The following is a 21,617-nucleotide window of genomic DNA, read 5'->3' on the forward strand; positions in this document are numbered from 1 at the left end:
AGAGAGGCCTGATGATGAAGTGCTGGTATTGATCATAACCACCTCCTATCCTGCCGTAATGTCATTAGCCAGTATCCCTGCTCCTAGCGGCTCCTCGCTACAGGATGACCTACATTAACATCATCCTGCTCTTTATCATTCCTCATCTCATTGGAGGGATAGGCCTACACACTGGCAGAGAGGGGCTTTGAGCGATGACAATGGAATAGTGAAGCTCTAAACACTTTGCAGTTATAGAAATGTGCTTTATCAAACGTTCACTGGGTCGTTTTTGTAAATGACCTACCCGGTCAAATTAATAGTAATATGTAGATAACAATGGCCATCAAATGATTTTGATATCTTGATGGACAGTATTAATGGTTGTTAGAGGGCTTTCAGGATTCAATCAAAGCTGACTTAGCAATGTTTATGAAGTATATTTGTTTACAAACTACTGCTTGTGCACACGCATACTGTATCTTATAGTTAAAACTATCAACATCTACCTGTTATGTGAATCTACAGTATTTGAGTAGTCTCAAACCAGACCCCTAGGCAACATTTGAAAAGTGTGGTTGGCAACGCGGATGTCTAGAGATACTACCCACTGGGCAAAGACGTCCGTTCAACATCTAGTTTTGAGTTGTATTTTTGGTGTGTGTGGGGGGGGTTTGGTGGTTAAATTAAATAGTCAGCTTTTATGTCGCTGAATGAAATTACATGTTTATTCTACACAAGGTCCTTATGCGCACATTCGCATTCTCCCAAGATGCTGAAAGAAATAATATTTCTCCACACCTGTTTACGAGACTAACATTTGGTCTATAATTGTACTGTGAGGAACACTTAATTCTGCAGCGGTTAATGGCATAATAGCCTACATGTAAGGCCTACATTCAGTGTCCAGACTTCGGTTACTATTCCAACTATTAAGCTACTCCATTCTAAAATGATTACGGCATCCATACAGTGCCATTTGATAAATGCAAAAAGACATTACTTACAAAACACCAAAAAGTGTTCTGAATGGCATTTGTTGATTTGTCATCATTCATTAGGTCTACCCAAGTCTTGTAACCTGAATTGATGCATATACTGCTGTCCGTGCGCGTTTCGGTCTCGGCCACTCATCTCTGCAATGGCAATTTGTTTTATCATTGAACCACACCACATGAGTTTGTTCGGTCATTTTTCATCTGACTGACATGCGGGAATGATAGCGTTCCTACCGGACCGTTCCCGACTTACTTTCACCGCTGATTAGGACTATGTTAATATCAAGCTTTATAAAAATATTTTCTGTTTACTTTCTGCGTCTCTGGACATCCTCTTTTCTCAGCATTTCTCTCCCTGTATCTTCATGTTTTGTCTGCACTCCACATCTCGTCTTAAGCAGACAGACTTGTTTTCTTTTTGCCTGTTATCTAACAATGTACCCAGGATCTTGATTTGTACTGAACAAAAATATTAACGCAACATGTAAAATGTTGGGCCCGTGTTGCATGAGCTGAAATGAAAGATCCCAGAAACTTTCCATATGTACAAAGCTTCTCTCCAATTTTATGCACAAATTTGTTTGCATCCCCGTTAGTGAGCGTTTTCTCCTTTGCCAAAATAATCTGCCCATCTGACAGGTGTGGCATATTAAAAAGCTGATTTAAATATAGCATGGTAATTACACAGGTGCACCTTGTGCTGTGGGCAAAGGCCACCCTAAAATGTTATTTTTTTGCCACAGATGTCTCAAGTTGAGTGTGCAATTGGCAAGCTGACTGCAGGAATGTCCACCAGAGCTGTTGCCAGGGAAAGGAATGGTAATTTCTCTTCCATAAGTCACCTTCAGCATAGTTTTAGAGAATTTGGCAGTACCTCCCACCGGCCTCACAGCCACAGACCACGTGTATGGCATCGTGTGGGTAAGCAGTTTGTCAATGTTGTGAACGAAGTGCCCCATGGTGGCAGGGTTATGGTATGGGTAGGCATAGGCTACGGACAACACATGCATTTTATTGATGTACGCCTCTTGGAGGGAACGCAACGCCCTGCTACAACTCTCCGTGGAGTGAAAAAAGGTGTGCGGGTAAGGATGACCGAGGCAGAGAATATGTACCATTTACAGGGAATTTATTCTTCCACCTTGTGAAGGAAAAGGAGCTGGACAGAAGCAAAGTAAGTTCCCCCTCTCCTACCTTACCTGCTTACCCACTGGTTACTTTTCTTAGCACCACCTGGCGCCCCTAATAAACACTGGCTTTTCAAGCTGCAGAAGGAGTTGGTAATTGAGGACAGCTGTATCCCCTGACAAGAGGGCGGGGTCAGAGCTCCAATTAGTGATGGGCTGACCAATCAGCTGCTTTGGAATCCAGGAAGCCATTTCCTGAAACACATAACACAGAAACTGGGGAACCTAACGATGGCAATTTGAATGCACAGAGATACTGTGACGATCCTGAGGCCCATTGTTGTGCCATTTCATCTCCCGCCATCCTCACGTTTCAGCATGATAATTCACGCAAGGATCTGTACACAATTCTTGGAAACTGAAAATGTCCCAGTTCTTCCATGGGCTGCATACTCACCAGACATGTCACCCATTGAGCCTGTTTGGGATGCTCTGGCTCTACGGGTACAGCAGCGTGTTCCAGTTCCCGCCAATATCCAGCAACTTCGCACCGCCATTGAAGAGAAGTGGGACAACATTCCACAGGCCACAATCAGCAGCCTGCTCAACTCTATGCGAAGGAGATTGTATTTATTATGGATCCCCATTACTCTTCCTCGGGTCCAGCAAAATTAAGGCAGTTTATACAACTTTTTATTTTTTACATTTCAAATGAATTCACAGATGTCACAACACACTGTGTGCCCTTTAGGTCCCTACTCCACCACTACCACACATCTACAGTACTAAATCTGTGTGTGTGCATGTGTCTATGTTTGTTGTTTCACATTCCCTACTGTTTTTTTAATATATATATAGATATATATATATATATATATAAGTTTACTGCTTGCATCAGTTACTTGATGTGAAATCGAGTTCCATGTAGTTATGGCTCTATGTTGTACTGTGTGCCTCCCATAGTCTGTTCTGGACTTTGACTGTGAAGAGACCTCTTGTGACATGTCTTGTAGGGTATGCATGGGTGTTCAATCTGTGTGCCAGTAGTTCAAACAGACAGCTTGGTGCATTCATGTCAATACCTCTCATAAATACAAGTAGTGATGAAGTTCATCTCTCCTCCACTTTGAGCCAGGATGGATTGACATGCATATTATTAATACTAGCTCTCTGTTTACATCAAAGGGCCGGCTGTGCTGCCCTGTTCTGAGCCAATTGCAATTTTCCTAAGTCCTTTTTTTGTGGCACCTGACCACACAACTGAACAGTAGTTAAGGTTTGACAGTCAAGGTGTTGATGGTGTTAAGGCAAAGTAGTGCTTTATTATGGACGTACTGCTCCCCATCTTAGCTACTGGGCTCCCGAGTGGCACAGCGGTCTAAGGCACTGCATCTCAGTGCAAGAGGTGTCACTACAGTCCCTGGTTTGAATCCAGGCTGTATCACATCTGGCCGTGATTGGGTGGCACACAATTGGCCCAGTGTTGTCTGGGTTTGGCCGGGGTAGGCCATCATTGTAAATACGAATTTGTTCTAAACCGACTTGACTAGTTAACCTTTTTAATTATGTTTAAAAATAATAATACTGTGTATCAACATGTTTTTGACCATGACAGTTTACAGTCTAGGGTTACTCCAAGCAGTTTAGTCATCTCAATTTCCACATGATTTATTAGGAGGTTGTGTGTTTTTTTTGTTGTTTTTTGCACTGTGTGAGGCAAATGGTGGTCATGCCAGATACTGACTGGTTTTCTGATCCATTCCCCTACCTTTTCTTTAAGGTATCTGTGACCAACGGATGCATATCTGTTTTCCCAGTCATGTGAAATCCATAGATTAGGGCCTCATGAATTTATTTAAATTGTCTGATTTCCTTATGAACTGTAACTCAGTAAATTGTTCCATACTGGGTTCATATTTTTTGACCGTGCATTTTTGTGTCACACCAGCGGCCATAACATCACACCAAAGGATGTTTCATGCAGTTTGGGCAATCTGGGGCCTTGGAGTTTAGCTAGCATTCCACTACTGTACCCACTAAAATATGTTCATATTATGTCATACAGATGAATGATTTCAAGCTTTTTCATGTAAAAGGTGTTGCACCAAATGAAAATAAAACGGACACTAATGTGGGAGGATCAAAAAAGTCCTATATATTGATACATTCATAATCAAAAACTCACCCTCAGATCATGCCATGTGCTCCAGTCATGTCTTCTGCACTTCCTGTTTGGGCAAGGATCCTTCAACCTCAATGGCTTCCAGATAATAGCTTGTTTTAATATCACAATATTGCGCCACACCGGTGGACATAAATAAAGGTTTTAATAATCAACTACATTTGTTCAGAGAAAATTGAGTATGGATGGACTTGGGAAATATTCTCACGAATAGACATCTGTGTTAACATGCCACATATTGGAGAGAATGCGTCACATTTAGTTAAAGAATATTGTAAAAATGTTATTAATGGTATGAGTCTAGATGATCCAAACAACGCAGTGTCTTCATCACCATAAAATTGAGTTTTCACAAATTAAAGTAAGTTATTCATGTTTTTGGCACATTGAAGTGAAAAAAAGCAGTGGCACGTCAACCACCCATTTATTCTCAGACCTCCTCGGGTATTTGTACTATGCGGCTGAGTGTGATTGAAAGTGTTAGGATTGTAACTTCTCTCCCTTTCGTTCACTCTGTTGATATTCCTTGTTTTTATAATCATCGCATCCAGACTTAAGTTCATGTGGAAATTAACAAGTTACTCCTAAGTAATTGCATTTTAAGACCTTTATTAAGACTGCCCCCGAACCAGGAATATTGACTTGCACAAAGCATAGCCATTCTCATAAGCTCTAACCCCTCATCATGCCCTTAATAAAATTGGCAGGAAATCATACATGCTGAGGAGGTAATTGCATTTGAATCATCTTTATTAATGGAGTAACTAGTTTTGCACGTGTGGTCAAATTCCAAATTGCCTCAACATCCTGTTTAGTCATTCTGTGGGGCCAGGGGCTGGGACTGGCTGTCACTGACCCTTTGACTTCCTTGTGGTGCGTCTGAGGCTATCCTGCTGGGTGCTCCAGACCAGAGCGATCTCCAGCCTCCAGACAGGCCCCTCCAGTAATCTGCCCCAGCCAGGCACAGGCTGCTTATCTCAGCCTCTTCCTGTGCCACGGCAGGGCGGTGACGTGTAGGGCGTTGTGGTAGAGAGAGACTGGTAGCCCCTCCCTGATCTCTCCTCAAATAGAGCGCAGGGTTATGAAAATGGTTGTTACCATCACAGGAGATTCACACAGCTGAGTTACAGTAAATGGGGATGAATAAAATGCAGTGCCTGATTTTGAATCTGTGTTATTGTAGTCAGTCCATATAGACAATGGTCTTATTTATTAGTATCCCAAATCCCTGGAAGGCTTCCCTCTGTCTCCATAGTAAATGCATGTCTCTCCCTCACAGCAGTGACTGCAGCATCATGGCCTCTGGACCATCAGATGTGATGACCAACCAGGATCCTGCAGACCCCACAGAGTGCACAGGTAAACCCACACTAACTGGCTTTGATAGCCCTTTTTAAAGGGGATCTTCACTATTATCTTGTCATTGGTAAATAGCACTAACACAGACAGAGTTTCCTATCTGATCAGATTTACAGTATCTAGTCTGTAGGGAGGGAATGGCAAAATGACTCATTGTCCACACAGTTTACATATATCCTCAGAGGCATAGATCCATGTCTGAGAAGCCTTGGGGTTCATTGTAAGTTGAAGTGATACAATTATCATTGTGAGAATCCCTCCACATGATCCATGCAAAGGTATTCGTGTTTCTTCTAGACCTGTGTGCTGTTAGCTCTCTCAGAAAGCATTGGCCTTCAGGGAGGATCAGGCCAAGCTTAAGAAAGCGATATTATTACAGTTTTATTGGCAGGAAATTAAGTAAAATATAATACATCTCACCACCCCTAAAGAACATTGTAAAAATGTCCATCCGCCAACCCTTCAACCCTACTGTGATGTGTGTGCTCTGGGAACGAGGAAGTTAGGGACTGCAAAGGTCAAGCTCGGCCCCGTCTCTGGAGGGCTAGCCGGGATGTGGATTAGCCCTTCCCTTCAGCAATAGGTCACACTGACAATCTCCTCTATTGGATTGAACTTCTAAAGCGGAGGGCGAAGTCCATTAAAGTAAATAATTTGTCAATAGCTGGAGGTGTGCCGGGCCAGGCGGCGTGCCAGGGGATAGTGTGGCGTACCCTGATAGTCAGGGGGAGGGGGTTAAGCTGCAGTCAAGATTAGAAGCCCTGTGTGTAATATGTCTGTGGAATTAGAGGGGTCTTGGCCATGCCTCTTCCAAAGGGTTACAGTTTGTAATAGAATTAACATCAACTCAAGGAGAGTAATTAGTTGTTAGGTACGGCAGTGCTCACTAGATCAATGAGAATATTTAGTGGGAGTTTCTTGTCTATGTGTTTATTTATGTGTCCCATCTTCCCATCGAAGCCCAAATTTGGCCTGTTGGTCAAAAAAAAAACTCTGCACAAAATGTCTTGGTCTCCGCTTACATGTTCAGCTACTACAGTATATACATTCATAAATCTGTAGTAATAAATCCCTCTCCTACTGGACTTGAGTTTTCCCTTGATTTGTTGACTTCAGCCATACTGAATGGCCCAATTTAAAGTGTGTGTGTGATGATGCCAGCTCAAGGCCTTGTCTGTAATTGGATCTCAAGTGTTTTCCAGAGCATGTGAGCCACAGGATTGTGTGGTTTATATATAAATATAGTCACTACTACCAACCTTCACTTCTCCAAGGCAGTGCTTGCGCTTTAATCAGACAATTGTATTCCTAGCTGCTAAAGGTCTCCATCCTAGGATTGTTCATGTTGTAGTCATCCCCTCTCAAATATTGGCAATATTTGTATGGATCCAACTAACTTGACCTTCTCTTTGATAATTGGCCTTTCTGCTGCACCGTTTCACCTTCTACTATTTTGGCGTAATGTCATATTGTATCTAAAATAGTGTCTGCTGTATTGTGATTTTGCACCTCAACAAACAGTTAAGATCTCTGCCTTGTATTATTCTCAAGATTTGGGGTTCGGGACAGTTTTTAGTTAAAAAGAGGTGTTGAGATTTTAAACGGGTGCTAAATTTTAAATGGAACTGTTGAAGTGTTTTACTACCCCTCTCACTTGGTAATGCAAAGGTACGTGGGTTTTTGACCAACACATGGTAAATTACTCTCACTTTACTTGAGCTCACATGAGGGAGTAGATGTCCGTTTAAAAGCTTTCATTAGGTAGTCTTATTTGTTTGCTCGTGAAAAGACAAATGGTTAGGGAATAGCTCCCATTGTAAACTGGAGATGTTTAACCATGATATCTATCTTCATTGTAGGCAAGAAGAAGTCCAAGTTCCAGACCTTCAAGAACTTTTTTGCTAAGAAGAAGAGAAAAGAGGCTGCAACTCCTGCCGGGGACAATGGGTTGAAGTCGAGCCAGTCCAGTGACAATGTCAATGCCCCTGAACCAGCATTCCTCATCCGATCTGAGAAAGACGAGGGCTCTGGGTAAGATTTATATTTTTCTCACAGGTATCTTTTTGTCATCACTATGGCAACAGCCTTCAGGAACAATAAACACAATATTTACATCTTACAGTTAAATGAGAAAATACAAGCAATTTTATTCTTAACAAAGAACAAATGTATCACTGAATTTCTCTTCTGTATGTTTACAACATTAAAGGCACATATTTGTCCTAATGGAGTGGACCGCTGGGAATTAACGTTCTGCCTACCACTTAGTCACCTGAATAATAAATCAAGTCTTGTCCGCTAATTTTAGAGTTTAGCGAATTTTACGCTACCTGCTGCAGACAACTTCCCCAGAGACATGGATCGAGTCCTAAATGGCTCCCCATTCAGTGCACTACTTTTGATCAGGATCCATGGTGTTCCGTTTCAAAAGTAGTGCACCATATTGGTAGTAGGGTTCCATTTGGGACATTACCAGAGCTAGTGACTTGTCATGACTGCTCCTTTAGGTTTTTCTACAAATGTTATTAGATGTATTCCTACATGATTGAATGGCTGACCCAGCCACTGCCTGACTGCTACTTAGGGGAGAGCTCTGGGGCCTCATTTATAACCTAAGTTTCACACTAAATGTATGTGTGCCATTTCTGAAAAGACTACATACGTCAAAAAATATTGATCACGCCATACATCCGTGTGTTTCCTGTTATAAATCAGACCTGTCGTAAACATTGTGCATTGTGAACAAGCATTATTGTGCATTGTGAACAAGCATTATAGTGCCACCTGGAAAACGCTCATGTGATCTTTTTTTATGGTGACAATAATGGCCTTATTTGCAGTTTGAGTTGAAACTTTTGGAAATAGGCCATAGCATTTAAGGTGTTGCCGCTGTAGTATTCAGCAAAGCTCTGTGACTAGTTCTGAAGGGGAAAAAAAAATTGATGGCAAATTTGTTTGCTGAACATTTTATTTAACAATGTTTTGCATTGACTGTTTCCCCCAACCTAACTATGTGTAACTGCCCGCGAATTCTGAAACATTATCTAGGCCTACTCGAGACATTTGAAATTGTATGGTGAACTGTCTGTTCTACCATAGGCAACATTTTATTTTTTAAATTTTACGTTCTATTGTAGCCAACATAACCGAAATAGCTTATCTATTTACTACTGTGAAGTAGTTACAATTTATCCCATCGCACAATTTAAATGAATATTCATTTGTTGTATTAGCTACTTCGGGAGTATGAAACCATTTCAGTCAGAAATGTGAGGAACTTATTCTGCATTGATCATGGAAAAAGATAATCAGGAAATATTTTTTTTATTGCAAAGATCAAATAGATTTTTTGCTCTTCTCACTAATGGCAAATAACTGTATCATGTCTTTTGGATTTTATGAATAAGCATGTCTTTTCACAAAATACTTGCCTGCTGGCAAGGCAGTGCTTCAACCATTAGAAATTGTGTGCATATAGGGTCTAAGGTGTGTGGGAAGTTAAGCATGTTATCACATCAAGTACATTTCTTTTATATATGCCAACTTTTGCATGAACAGGTGCTGCACGTTTTGTGGTAGTGTTTGTAAATGAGGCCCCAAATGATCTGATTTGTCATTTTAACATGAAATCTCACACTCAATTGTTCTATTTCTTTTTTTTTTGCAAGGTCAAAAATCTACATGGGAAATAAGGCTCTGTCACATGACAGTGTCTTTGTCTCCGATTTGCCCCTGTCAGAGGTAAACGAGGATCTGGGAGCCTTTCAGGACAACATCCATGGAAAAGTCAAGTCTCTACAGGTGGGTAGTTAAGGCTGTGTTCCATACTTGGACTGGCTGTAATTCTGGATTTTGTACCTATAGTCCAATATCATACACCCACAACAAGTGAAAACAATGTGTCTCCGTGGATCGTGTTAGTATCTGATATTCAGCTCTCTTAAATCGGTATTAGCTTTGGCACTCTGTCCGTAGAACCTGGGTATAAAATTAGCCAGTCTGGTCATAAGCCGGGTAGACTGGGCACTAGCTAGCTAAGGCTCATCCTTAGGTCTTACTACCTGGAGTGTTCTGGGCAGACTGCCACAACGGGCCGGCGTGTACGCGCAGGCTAATACATGCAGCGGTCTGATGCACAACAGTGTTGACTAGGCACAACAACATGCTAAAATGGAGGAGATGACAGATGTTTGGCTGGTGGTGTTCAGTCTATAATAAGTCCATTTGGAGAAGGATAGGGTTTCTAATACCTTTTTGTTGGAAGGAGACAGACTTGAGACTGTCCTTGAGAGCAGCTGAGCTCATTCAGATACACGCACTGAATGGACACTATCTGTGATACTGCTTTCTTTCACCACGCAAAGTCTGTTTTTGAGCTAGAATGGACCGATTTATTGCTTAACTCACTTTCACTTATCATTCTACTTTGACGAGTTCTCAACCACTAGGTAGGGTAGCATGCTCTCAGAACATGTGATCTGAAAGCGAAAAAACTATCTTTAGTACTCTATTGCTGCACACGGAGTCATATTTGTAGAAGTTTTACATTAATACATTGCAAAATCAAGGTTGATAAGTATGTTGTGCTGCAGCTCCAGCTGAAACAGGCCATCCGGCTAGGCTCTCCTCCGTCTCTGTGTGTGAAGGGGGATGACGCAGGGACTCTGTCTGAGGATGACGGCCTTCCCTGCAGCCCACCAGAGTACTCCACCCTGCACGCCGTCCTGGCTGGGGTGTCCCACAGGGTACGCATCATTATGCAGTGAGGACTGGCATCGTGTTCATGGGGTCAACTTCATGTTTGCAATCATTGGACCAGATTAGCTACATAGCTAGTTCTGGTCTTCAGTACCTAGTACATGCCACACAATTATAATATGTGACTGCAGTCACATGATACCTGTCACATCCAATACCTGTACATACCACACATGTTTCACGAAAGCTACCGTGAGGATGACTCGTGCTTATGTCTACAGATCTATTGCTGTCTATCACCCTTTTATAACTGCGCTGTCACTCATCCTGTCTCTCTCCTCCCAAACTGGTACAGAGGAACAGCTCCCTGAGTCTGGAGGGAACAGACAGCGATGAAGACCAGGTAATATCCCGCTTTCCATGCTATTTTGTTAATATAGTCATGTGCTTCCTATTCAGTGGACACATTGAATGATCCTCCTTGTCATTTGACCATCGTGACCAATCAAAATGCACCATTAGCCCAAAGAGGCAGAGAGGAGGCTCTATCGTATGATGTGGAAGAAATAGATCAAGATGACTGGGTTGTATTGTCATTTGATTTTAAGGATAAATGTTCCCCAGATGTATTACATGTGTTGCCGTCTTGGAGTACATCTGCCTTGATGATGTATAAAGCTGTGTGTCTTCCGATGAAGCTTGTACTCTTCAAGAAATGAAAGCTTCTGTGTCAGATGCCTTGTTAAGCAATAGGAGTGAGTCAGGATGGTGGCATTGTTGAGCTTCATACGTCAATGATATGTATACCATATGCGACTGAGGCTCAGAGCAGCTACATGCGTTGTTGGCCATATTTGCACCATACATGTACACAGTGGTTTGTTATACACATCAGAATTTAGGATACTTAGATACTTCTCTTTTCTGCCTCTATGTCTGTGAATGATTTGGCAAAAGTCTCATGATCAAATGTAATTACTGAAACTTATTCATGCGTTAACGTAAACAAGACAGTCAGTGGAATAATGCTGTGTGAAGTGTATCTGCCTCAGCACGTATGTTGGTGTTATTATCGCAGCTGGCACGCTCACACTCCACATAATGGGACCATTGGAATGAATAGAGACTTGGCTAGTTTCTATGAATGCTGATTGAATCTTTTAAGCTTTTCTCAATTGAATTTGATTGAAAGGAATCTGCCAAGGGACTCCAAATAATCGTCTGAAGTTGTGAAAGGAATGTCCTAAAAAAGGAAAACCACAATTGGCATTTGATTGACTTAAAAAGGCTTACACAGCCCTCTCATAGCATGTTCAATAGTAGCTTCTATTGTTTTTGTATATATGATAGTATACTGTTTTTTTCTTTCTCTTGAGCTATCTTTTCCACTTAGCCAGGAGCTTAAAAGGGTCAGAATAAAATGGACAACCTGCAGAGAGTAAATCACTCCACTCAGCATTCCAACTGCAGCCTCGTGGGATGACAGGAAGATATGGGGGGGGGGTTGCCATAGGAACTGGTGTACCATCTTACCATGTGTGATTTTTCAGTAGTTTCTGACTGTTCGTCCTGAATGACAAACATAACGCAGGCACACACACAGATGCACTTGTTTATTCTCAAAATTCCAAATAGTTGTCACGCGCTTGTGTTTTGCCTCACTTGTCATGCCTTCAGCTGGGCCTGGAGCTGTAACAAGCTAGAGATTGTTTTTCGAGCCATAAATGGCAGTGTGCTTTTGGTTTGACCTCTTTTGAAATGGGAAGGGGTGGCAGTACACTTGCTTTGTCTCCCAGCTGCAAGCACCACTGAGAATCCCACCACAAATCTTCAGCTGAAGATGATGACCTGACAGTAATAAAGCTGCATTTCATTCTGCTGGTCTGTTTCTGCAGGATGTATTGTTTGACTCAGAGGAAGGTGGGTGGGGGTCCTCCCGTGTGGTCTGAATGCATTCCATTGGTTTTCTCTGGCAGTCAGGCTGTCTTCTGCAAATGGGGATATTACACCACTCAGTCAGGAGGCCCTGCCAAGACGAGCTCTGGCATTAGAACAAACGCAATACATTAATTTACTGTATATATTCAGTAAATTTGTGTGTGTGTGTAGCAATCCTATTTGCTAAAATGTCCATGTTTGTGTAAAATCTGTATTGTATATGACAAATAGCTATTTATCATAAGAATCCATTTCTAGTATGAAAGCAAGCTGTTAAGTCCGAGGTGGACCATTTGAGGTGGAATTGCTGTCAGAAACAGTAGAGGAAACCTACCTACATTCCAGAGCACTGAGAGTGGAGGCCTGTATTTGTTCAGCTAATGTCAGTGGGAGCCAGGCAGAAAAATGCCAGGACATTGGTCTGCCTGGGACATTTTTACTGACGCTCGACGCTGCTAGGAGGTCTTTATAATGGCGTCCCTGACATTGTTTATCCAGCTGAACAGACAGTCAGTCCTCCCTCTTCTCCATTTCTTATAGCTTTTCCTTTTGTCTTGAGTAGGAAACTCACCCCCATATCTTAGGATATGGTTAATCTGTGTCAGGAGAAACTATATTTGATCTACAATTCAGCATTCTTGAATCTGTTTAGCTGGTACCTGGCTTCAGCAGAGAGTAATGTGACATGTGGACAGATGTCTGAAGACATTGAGATTGTAAGAGTTTGTAATCATTATATTATTTACTGTGTTAAAATGGCCTCTCTCTCTCTCCCCCCTCATGTGTAGATGTCCTGTGAGGAGAGCTCAAGATCGGTCAGTCCGCTGATCCCCCTGCCTGTAGACTTCAGCCAGCCTGCCAGTCCCATGGGCTGCCTGGACAACACCGCCGCTCGCCACCGCCTGGCCGTCCGACACAAGGCCTGCTCCAAGATGAGGAAACCCACCACTGTAAGATGTATAGTTGAAGGCAGAAGTTTACATACACCTTAGCCAAATGCATTTAAACTCAGTTTTTCACAATTCCTGACATTTAATCCTAGGAAAAGTTCCCTGTTTTAGGTCAGTTAGGATTACCACTTGATTTAAAGAATGTGGAATGTCAGAATAATACTAGAGAATTATTTTAGCTTTTACTTATTTCATCACATTCCCAGTGGTTCAGAAGTTTACATACATTCAATTAGTATTTGGTGACATCGCCTTTAAACAATTTAAACTTGGGTCAAATGTTTCGGGTAGCCTTCCACAAGCTTCCCACAATAAGTTGGGTGAATGTTGGCCCTTTCCTCCTGGCAGAGCTGGTGTAACTGAGTCAGGTTTGTAGGCCTCCTTGCTCACACACACTTTTTCAGTTCTGCCCACAAATTTTCTGTAAGATTGAGGTCAGGGCTTTGCCCACTCCAATACCTTGACTTTGTTGTCCTTAAGCCATTTTGCCACAACTTATGAAGTATGCTTGTGGTCATTGTCCATTTGGAAGACCCATTTGCGACTAAGCTTTAACTTCCTGACTGATGTCTTAAGATGTTGCACCTCATGATGCCATCTATTTTTGTGAAGTGCACAAGGCCCTCCTGCAGCAAAGCACCCCCACAACATGATGCTGCCACCCCCGTGCTTCATGGTTGGATGGTGTTCTTCGGCTTGCAACCCTCCCCATTTTTCCTCCAAACATAACGATGGTCATTATGGCCAAACAGTTATATTTTTGTTTCATCAGACCAGAGGACATTTCTCCAAAAACTACGATCTTTGTCCCCATGTGCATTTGCAAACCGTAGTCTGGCTTTTTATTATGGCGGATTTGAAGCAGTTACGTCTTCCTTGCTGAGTGGCCATTCAGATTATGACTTGTTTTACTGTGGACATAGATACTTTTACACAATGTGTCTCCTTCCTGAGCGGTAAGATGGCTGCGTGGTCCTATGGTGTTTATACATGCGTACTATTGTTTGTACAGATGAACGTGGTACCTTCAGGCATTTGGAAATTGCTCCCAAGGATGAACCAGAATTGTGGTCTACTTTTTTTTTTTCTTTTTTTTTTCCTGCGGCCTTGGCATGCATAAAGTAGATTCCCTAACCTACTTGCCAAAACTATAGTTTGTTAACAAGAGATTTGTGGAGTGGTTGAAAAATGAGTTTTAATGACTCCAACCTAACTGCATGTAAACTTCCAACATCAACCGTACATACCCATCCCCTTCTAGCACAACCAACCCCTCTCCCTGACTCCCCTGGCCAACACACACCAAACCCACCCCCTTCTATTCCATACCCAGCCCAAGTCCCCTTTGATCACCAGAGCAGAACCCCATCAAAATCCATCCCATGAGCCAAGTGTCCAGCCCATCTAGCCTAACCACAACGCGCCAGCCTGCCGTCAACTTGCATGGCTCATGAGTCTACCAGATCTTTGTAAAACATGTCCGATATGACTGAAGCTTGACAGATAATTTGTCTTTACAATGAACTGTATCATTAAGATTCCATTATGACTCCTCTCTGCCATATTTCTGTTGCTCAGAGGGTTGATGGCAGGGCTGAGGGAGAGTCATTCCATGAGGAAAGACGCAGTGTTGTCATTCCAGAATCTGTGGAGGAGGACCAGGAGGAAGGTAATATAAATTCTCCTTATTACAGTAGCATTACACAATATTGATGCAATATTGGAAAGATTATGTTTCATGGTGTTGAGTAAGCATGGTTGTCATAATAATGCTATAGTGACTTGCTTATAGTGGCTCTGCTCAGACGTAGTTGTGTGTTCTAGATGTGAAATGTGAGCAGGCTGTTGCTGCCGAGAAGGAGCAGACCGATTGGGCCGTGGTATCCCAGCAGGCCGAGCGATCAGCCCCAGATAAGGAGGAGGATGAGCATGGGGACCAACCAGAAGTGTCTCAGGATGTCTCTTCCTCATCCCCTTCCATACAGAATGAGTCTGATTCTGAGGAATGTCTCTCAGGCCAGGCTAAGGCTCTGACCCAGACTGCACCCCTGCCTGGCTCCCTGGACTCTCTGGAGCCCCCTACTAGAGACTACGATGACTTCCTCCTGGCCCCTAATGGGTCTGAGGTGGCCGAGGAGGGTGGCTCTCTACTCCAGGAGGTGCTGCGCTCCCTCAAGTGTCCCCTGGCGTCTGTCCTGGGGCTGGAGGCTGTGCCCCTCGAGGAGGTGAATGTGAAGGGTTTAGACCCTGAGAGCTGGATGGATGAGCTGGCTGATGAGCCTGAGACTCTGTCCCTTCCTTCAGATCCAACCCAACAGGAAAAAGCCTGTCTCCCCAGTGATGGACCTGACTGCCCAGCAGAGTCCCAAGAGGAGGAGGATGAGCCTTACGCATCTGAGGAGTATGTGGTAGAACATGTCAAACCAAAGGAGGAAGAGGAGGATCAAGATGAAATCAACCCTGAATACTTAACAAACGAAGATCAGGACATTCCTTCAGTTTATATGGAAAAAGAGGAAAAAGAAGATGGGGAGGAGACAGCAGGGTTAGAGGAAAAGGCGGTAATAGAGGAAGCAGAGGTTGTCCAAGACGAGGCAGAGGAAAAAAAGAAAGACGTGTGGAGGGAGGAGGAAAAAACAGAGCCAATCTCAGAGGTGCCAGTGCAAACAGCCTTATTGGAGCCAGAGGATGTAACGCCAACCTCCGTGGAGGATGATGCACAGCAGGTTCCAGACAATGACACAGACACTGAGAGAGCTTGTGAGAGCCCTGAGTGCCCCACTGAGCTGCCTGACCAAACAGTTAGGGAACCAGTCTGTGTCTCCCAGCTGCCAAATAGCAGTACACCTCCTCCAGATTCCCCAGACCAGCCTGAGTCCCCTACACATGCCACACAGGACCAGAAAGAGCCCAGTGTAACGACTGACCAGTACAGTATAACCAGTCCCAGTGCAGCTTCTGGCCCAGAGCAGAGGCTCCAGGAGCCCTGTAGTGGACCAACTGCAACAGAGGATCATGGGAAGCCATCTTGTGGCTCTGAACAGAGCAGCGCAAGGTTCACAATTTCCCCCACCTGGCAAAGGTTGTACACCAACGAGCCAACCTCCCCTTCTACATCTCCCTCCCCTGCTACCTCCCCCTCTGTCATTGTGTCTGGGGCTGTGGAAGCAGGGGTTACAGCAAAAACAGATCCCCCAAGTAGAGTGGAGCCACTTAGCCCTGTGGTGGCTGAAGTCCCTGCTTGTCCCAGCAGAACACAGAGCACCACAGCACCCACACATTCCTCAAAAGACACTCCACCTGCCGTTCCTGCAGCCCAGGAGGAAGGGACCCCTGAGAATCCGTTTGGTGTTAGGCTGAGGAAGACCTCTGTGGGTATGTTGCGCTTAGGATCAGAGAGTGAAACTCCCCCCTCATCCCCAGCACACTCACTTCCCATAGAACCACAGAGGTCCTCGCTCACTGAATCACAGCCACAAAGCAAATCTGCCCTGCTCAGAAAGCCCTCCGAGCTGGACGGTATCGTCAAGCCCAAGAGAACACCAGGTACTAAAACCGTCTTAGTCACCATCGCACCAGTCAGTGTTTACAGGCGTGTGATATATATGGCCTATCCTTCACTCACAATGCCACCTCTTGTTTATATATATTTCACAATGTTGAGCTCAATAGTCTTCAAATGACAAAACATTTGGTCTATGTATGTTTTAGGGATTTGGACTCCTGCTGGACTAACAATTCACACTGAAACGGGTCCATGAGTACTGTTGAGAGCAGACTTATTGAGATATCTAAAGAGACCTATAAACACCAAGGAGAGATTCCTCTAAATCAAATGTAATTAGTCACATGCGTTGAATACAACCGGTGTAGTCCTTACATTGAAATGCTTACTTATGAGCCCCTGGCCAACAATGCAGTTAAAAAAAATATGGATAAGAAATAAAAAATAGCAAGTAATTAAAGAGCAGCAGTAAAATAGCAAGACTATATACGGGGGGGGTAACCGGTCAGGTGGGGTAATATGTACATGTAGGTTGAGTTATTAAAGTGACTATGCATAGATTACAACGGAGAGTAGCAGTGGTGTAAAAGAGAGGGGGGTGCGAAAATAGTCTGGGTAGCCATTTTGATTAGGTGTTCAGGAGTCTTATGGCTTGGGGGTAGAAGATGTTGAGAAGCCTCTTGAACCTAGATTTGGCGCGCCGGTACCGCTTGCTGTTCGGTAGCCGAGAGAACAGTCTGACTAGGGTGGCTGGAGACGTTGACAATTGTTAAGGCCTTCCTCTGACACCGCTTGGTATAGAGGTCCTGGATGGCAGGAAGCTTGGCCCCATTGTTGTACTGGGCCTACACTTTGTAGTGCCTTTCGGTCAGAGGCTGAGCAGTTGCCATATCAGGCAGTGATGCAACTAGATGGTGCAGCTGTAGAACATTTTGAGGATCTGAGGACCCACTCCAAATCTTTTTAGGTTCCTGAGGGGGAATAGGCTTTGTTGTGCCCTCTTCACTGACTATTTCTATCAACAAATTGGCTGTATTTGAATGCTATTGGTTTTCGGCATTTGTCTTTCATTGGTTCGTACCGCTCTTACATTTCCACTCTAAACAAAAAGATTTGAAATTACCAGGCCACTCCTACCATATTTCGCACCATTTGAAGACATTCTCCTGTGTTCTTGTTTCAGATCTGTCTCTGGGTCGAGTGCCTAGTGTTGGATCTAGCGGGGGATCTGAATCACCAAGCTGGATCTCAGTGGCCAGACAAAAGCAAAGAATCTTCAAAGAGAACTCATTGGAGGAAACTACTGAGAAGGTCCCTGCAGAGAAGGTAGGGATGGTGCATATTGTTTTGTGTTCTTTTGTTTAACGAGAAGCCACTGTTTCATAGAGAAACAGTTGACTTGTCAATCAACCATCCATCCAGTCCTTAGCTCTTGTTAGCATTTATTCTGCTATCACGACAGGGTCCACCTTTTGATGCAATATCTAGAGTTTATGAGACTGAAGTTGTGTAAGTGCCATTTACTTTGTTATTCATGTTGGAATGAATAAGCAGTTAATTCCATCTATTTCCAGGGGGAGACGAACAGAAAAGGTTCCATTCCTACATTGACGAGTCCTGTCAACAAAGACCAAGCCAAGCCTCCGGGACTTCCTGTAAAAGGTTTGACTCCTTAGTATCCCACTCTGCTACCACACACATCACTTTCTTATAAAGTGTTTTCATTGTTCTCTCAAAAGACTGAGTGTGATTGATACACTGCTGCCCCCATGTGGAAGAAACATGCAAATAAAATGTTCCTGTTGAAAATGTTCTGTATCTGAGAATGCCTAATCTTCAATGACGTAAGACTTAAAAAATATTTCAGTCCGTTTTGATAACATTTTGTTGGTTGTAGGACTTTTATCACACCTACAGTGTCTTTAGGACAATGCAGAGTGATTGTGTCACTAAAGATGTTGTTCTCTGCTCGTTGTCCATAGTGTTGTGTTCTCTTGAGATTTCTAAGCCTGCCGTGGCTGAGAAGGAGGGGAAGAGAGCCCCAGCTCACCCCGCACCTACAGCCCTAGCCCAGGATGAGCCCCCATGGATGGCCCTGGCCAAAAAGAAGGCCAAAGCCTGGAGCGAGATGCCCCAGATAGTTCAGTAAAGACGGGCCGTCTCAAACCGACTCATCCGTCCACTGATGGATCAGCATGCACTTGCACAACCAGAGTATATCTTTTGACTTCTAATACCTTCGGGTTTCTTATTGGACAGATGCTGAAACCCTCCAGTCACGTGCTGCGGTGAAAGTCAGTTGGGAATTAGGCCAAATTAGTAAAAGTTATGGCCAAAGATTGAATTCAGTTGACATGATATATCTATGTACAACCAACCAATTATTGAATGATATTTGTTTTAATTTCTTAACTGTTATTGACAGTATTCCTTGTATGAGTGAGGGTCCAGTGTATCAACTTTGAACCTAGCCTTGAGCTTTGATTTGGAGGATGAATAAGCATGGATGGAGAGAGTTTTCTTTGTATTTATTAAATCTCTTTCATGTATTTGTTTTATTTTTCTATTGCCTTTTGACCATGTGTACATTAAATGTGTAGGAAATAACAAATGGGATTCCATTTTTTATTTTTCTTTCAGCTCTCTTTAAGAACTTTTTTTAAATTTTACCTTTATTTAACCAGGTAGGCAAGTTGAGAACAAGTTCTCATTTACAATTGCGACCTGGCCAAGATAAAGCAAAGCAGTTCGACAGATACAACGACACAGAGTTACACATGGAGTAAAACAAACATACAGTATAAACAAGTCTATATACAATGTGAGCAAATGAGGTGAGAAGGGAGGTAAAGGCAAAAAAGGCCATGGTGGCAAAGTAAATACAATATAGCAAGTAAAACACTGGAATGGTAGTTTTGCAATGGAAGAATGTGCAAAGTAGAAATAAATATAATGGGGTGCAAAGGAGCAAAATAAATAAATTAAAATTAAATACAGTTGGGAAAGAGGTAGTTGTTTGGGCTAAATTATAGGTGGGCTATGTACAGGTGCAGTAATCTGTGAGCTGCTCTGACAGTTGGTGCTTAAAGCTAGTGAGGGAGATAAGTGTTACCAGTTTCAGAGATTTTTGTAGTTCGTTCCAGTCATTGGCAGCAGAGAACTGGAAGGAGAGGCGGTCAAAGAAAGAATTGGTTTTGGGGGTGACTAGAGAGATATACCTGCTGGAGCGTGTGCTACAGGTGGGAGATGCTATGGTGACCAGTGAGCTGAGATAAGGGGGGACTTTACCGAGCAGGGTCTTGTAGATGACATGGAGCCAGTGGGTTTGGCGACGAGTATGAAGCGAGGGCCAGCCAACGAGAGCGTACAGGTCGCAATGGTGGGTAGTATATGGGGCTTTGGTGACAAAACGGATTGCACTGTGATAGACTGCATCCAATTTGTTGAGTAGGGTAATTGAAGGCTATTTTGTAAATGACATCGCCAAAGTCGAGGATTGGTAGGATGGTCAGTTTTACAAGGGTATGTTTGGCAGCATGAGTGAAGGATGCTTTGTTGCGAAATAGGAAGCCAATTCTAGATTTAATTTTGGATTGGAGATGTTTGATATGGGTCTGGAAGGAGAGTTTACAGTCTAACCAGACACCTAAGTATTTGTAGTTGTCCACGTATTCTAAGTCAGAGCCGTCCAGAGTAGTGATGTTGGACAGGCGGGTAGGTGCAGGTAGCGATCGGTTGAAGAGCATGCATTTAGTTTTACTTGTATTTAAGAGCAATTGGAGGCCACGGAAGGAGAGTTGTATGGCATTGAAGCTTGCCTGGAGGGTTGTTAACAGTGTCCAAAGAAGGGCCGGAAGTATACAGAATGGTGTCGTCTGCGTAGAGGTGGATCAGACTCACCAGCAGCAAGAGCGACCTCATTGATGTATACAGAGAAGAGTCGGTCCAAGAATTGAACCCTGTGGCACCCCCATAGAGACTGCCAGAGGTCCGGACAGCAGACCCTCCGATTTGACACACTGAACTCTATCAGAGAAGTAGTTGGTGAACCAGGCGAGGCAATCATTTGAGAAACCAAGGCTGTCGAGTCTGCCGTTGAGGATGTGGTGATTGACAGAGTCGAATGTTTTGCCAGATCAATGAATACGGCTGCACAGTAATGTTTCTTATCGATGGCGGTTAAGATATCGTTTAGGACCTTGAGCGTGACTGAGGTGCACCCATGACCAGCTCTGAAACCAGATTGCATAGCAGAGAAGGTATGGTGAGATTCGAAATGGTTGGTAATCTGTTTGTTGACTTGGCTTTCGAAGACCTTAGAAAGGCACGGTAGGATAGATATAGGTCTGTAGCAGTTTGGGTCAAGAGTGTCCCCCCCTTTGAAGAGGGGGATGACCGCAGCTGCTTTCCAATCTTTGGGAATCTCAGACGACACGAAAGAGAGGTTGAACAGGCTAGTAATAGGGGTGGCAACAATTTCGGCAGAATTTTAGAAAGAAAGGGTCCAGATTGTCTAGCCCGGCTGATTTGTAGGGGTCCAGATTTTGCAGCTCTTTCAGAACATCAGCTGAATGGATTTGGGAGAAGGAGAAATGGGGAAGGCTTGGGCGAGTTGCTGTTGGGGGTGCAGTGCTGTTGACCGGGGTAGGAGTAGCCAGGTGGAAAGCATGGCCAGCCGTAGAAAAATGCTTATTGAAATTCTCAATTATGGTGGATGTATCAGTGGTGACAGTGTTTCCTATCTTCAGTGCAGTGGGCAGCTGGGAGGAGGTGTTCTTATTCTCCATGGACTTTACAGTGTCCCAGAACTTTTTGAGTTAGTGTTGCAGGAAGCAAATTTCTGCTTGAAAAAGCTAGCCTTGGCTTTTCTAACTGCCTGTG

The 21,617-nt window shown here is 43.5% G+C and overlaps 1 protein-coding gene across 5 annotated transcripts in view; it reads left to right on the top strand.

Moving 5' to 3' along the window:
* The window catches only part of LOC112220706 (CRACD-like protein), a 38,017-nt gene extending 18,670 nt beyond the window's left edge, over positions 1–19,347 (top strand). For 4 of the 5 annotated variants that reach the window (XM_024382554.2, XM_024382553.2, XM_024382552.2 and 1 more), the window contains exons 2-12: positions 5,566–5,645; positions 7,505–7,676; positions 9,314–9,446; positions 10,238–10,390; positions 10,699–10,746; positions 13,070–13,231; positions 14,810–14,900; positions 15,056–16,777; positions 17,920–18,062; positions 18,311–18,398; positions 18,719–19,347. In XM_024382554.2, coding sequence (XP_024238322.1) covers positions 5,582–5,645; positions 7,505–7,676; positions 9,314–9,446; positions 10,238–10,390; positions 10,699–10,746; positions 13,070–13,231; positions 14,810–14,900; positions 15,056–16,777; positions 17,920–18,062; positions 18,311–18,398; positions 18,719–18,885 — 2,943 coding nt within the window. In that variant the 5' untranslated portion in view covers positions 5,566–5,581 and the 3' untranslated portion in view covers positions 18,886–19,347. The remainder of the gene's footprint in view (positions 1–5,565; positions 5,646–7,504; positions 7,677–9,313; positions 9,447–10,237; positions 10,391–10,698; positions 10,747–13,069; positions 13,232–14,809; positions 14,901–15,055; positions 16,778–17,919; positions 18,063–18,310; positions 18,399–18,718) is intronic. The other variant, XM_024382555.2, reaches the window with a different exon arrangement.
* The last annotated feature ends 2,270 nt before the right edge of the window (positions 19,348–21,617 follow it).

Source organism: Oncorhynchus tshawytscha, linkage group LG21 (genome assembly GCF_018296145.1).
Source record: "Oncorhynchus tshawytscha isolate Ot180627B linkage group LG21, Otsh_v2.0, whole genome shotgun sequence".
Classification (NCBI taxonomy): Eukaryota; Metazoa; Chordata; class Actinopteri; order Salmoniformes; family Salmonidae; genus Oncorhynchus; species Oncorhynchus tshawytscha.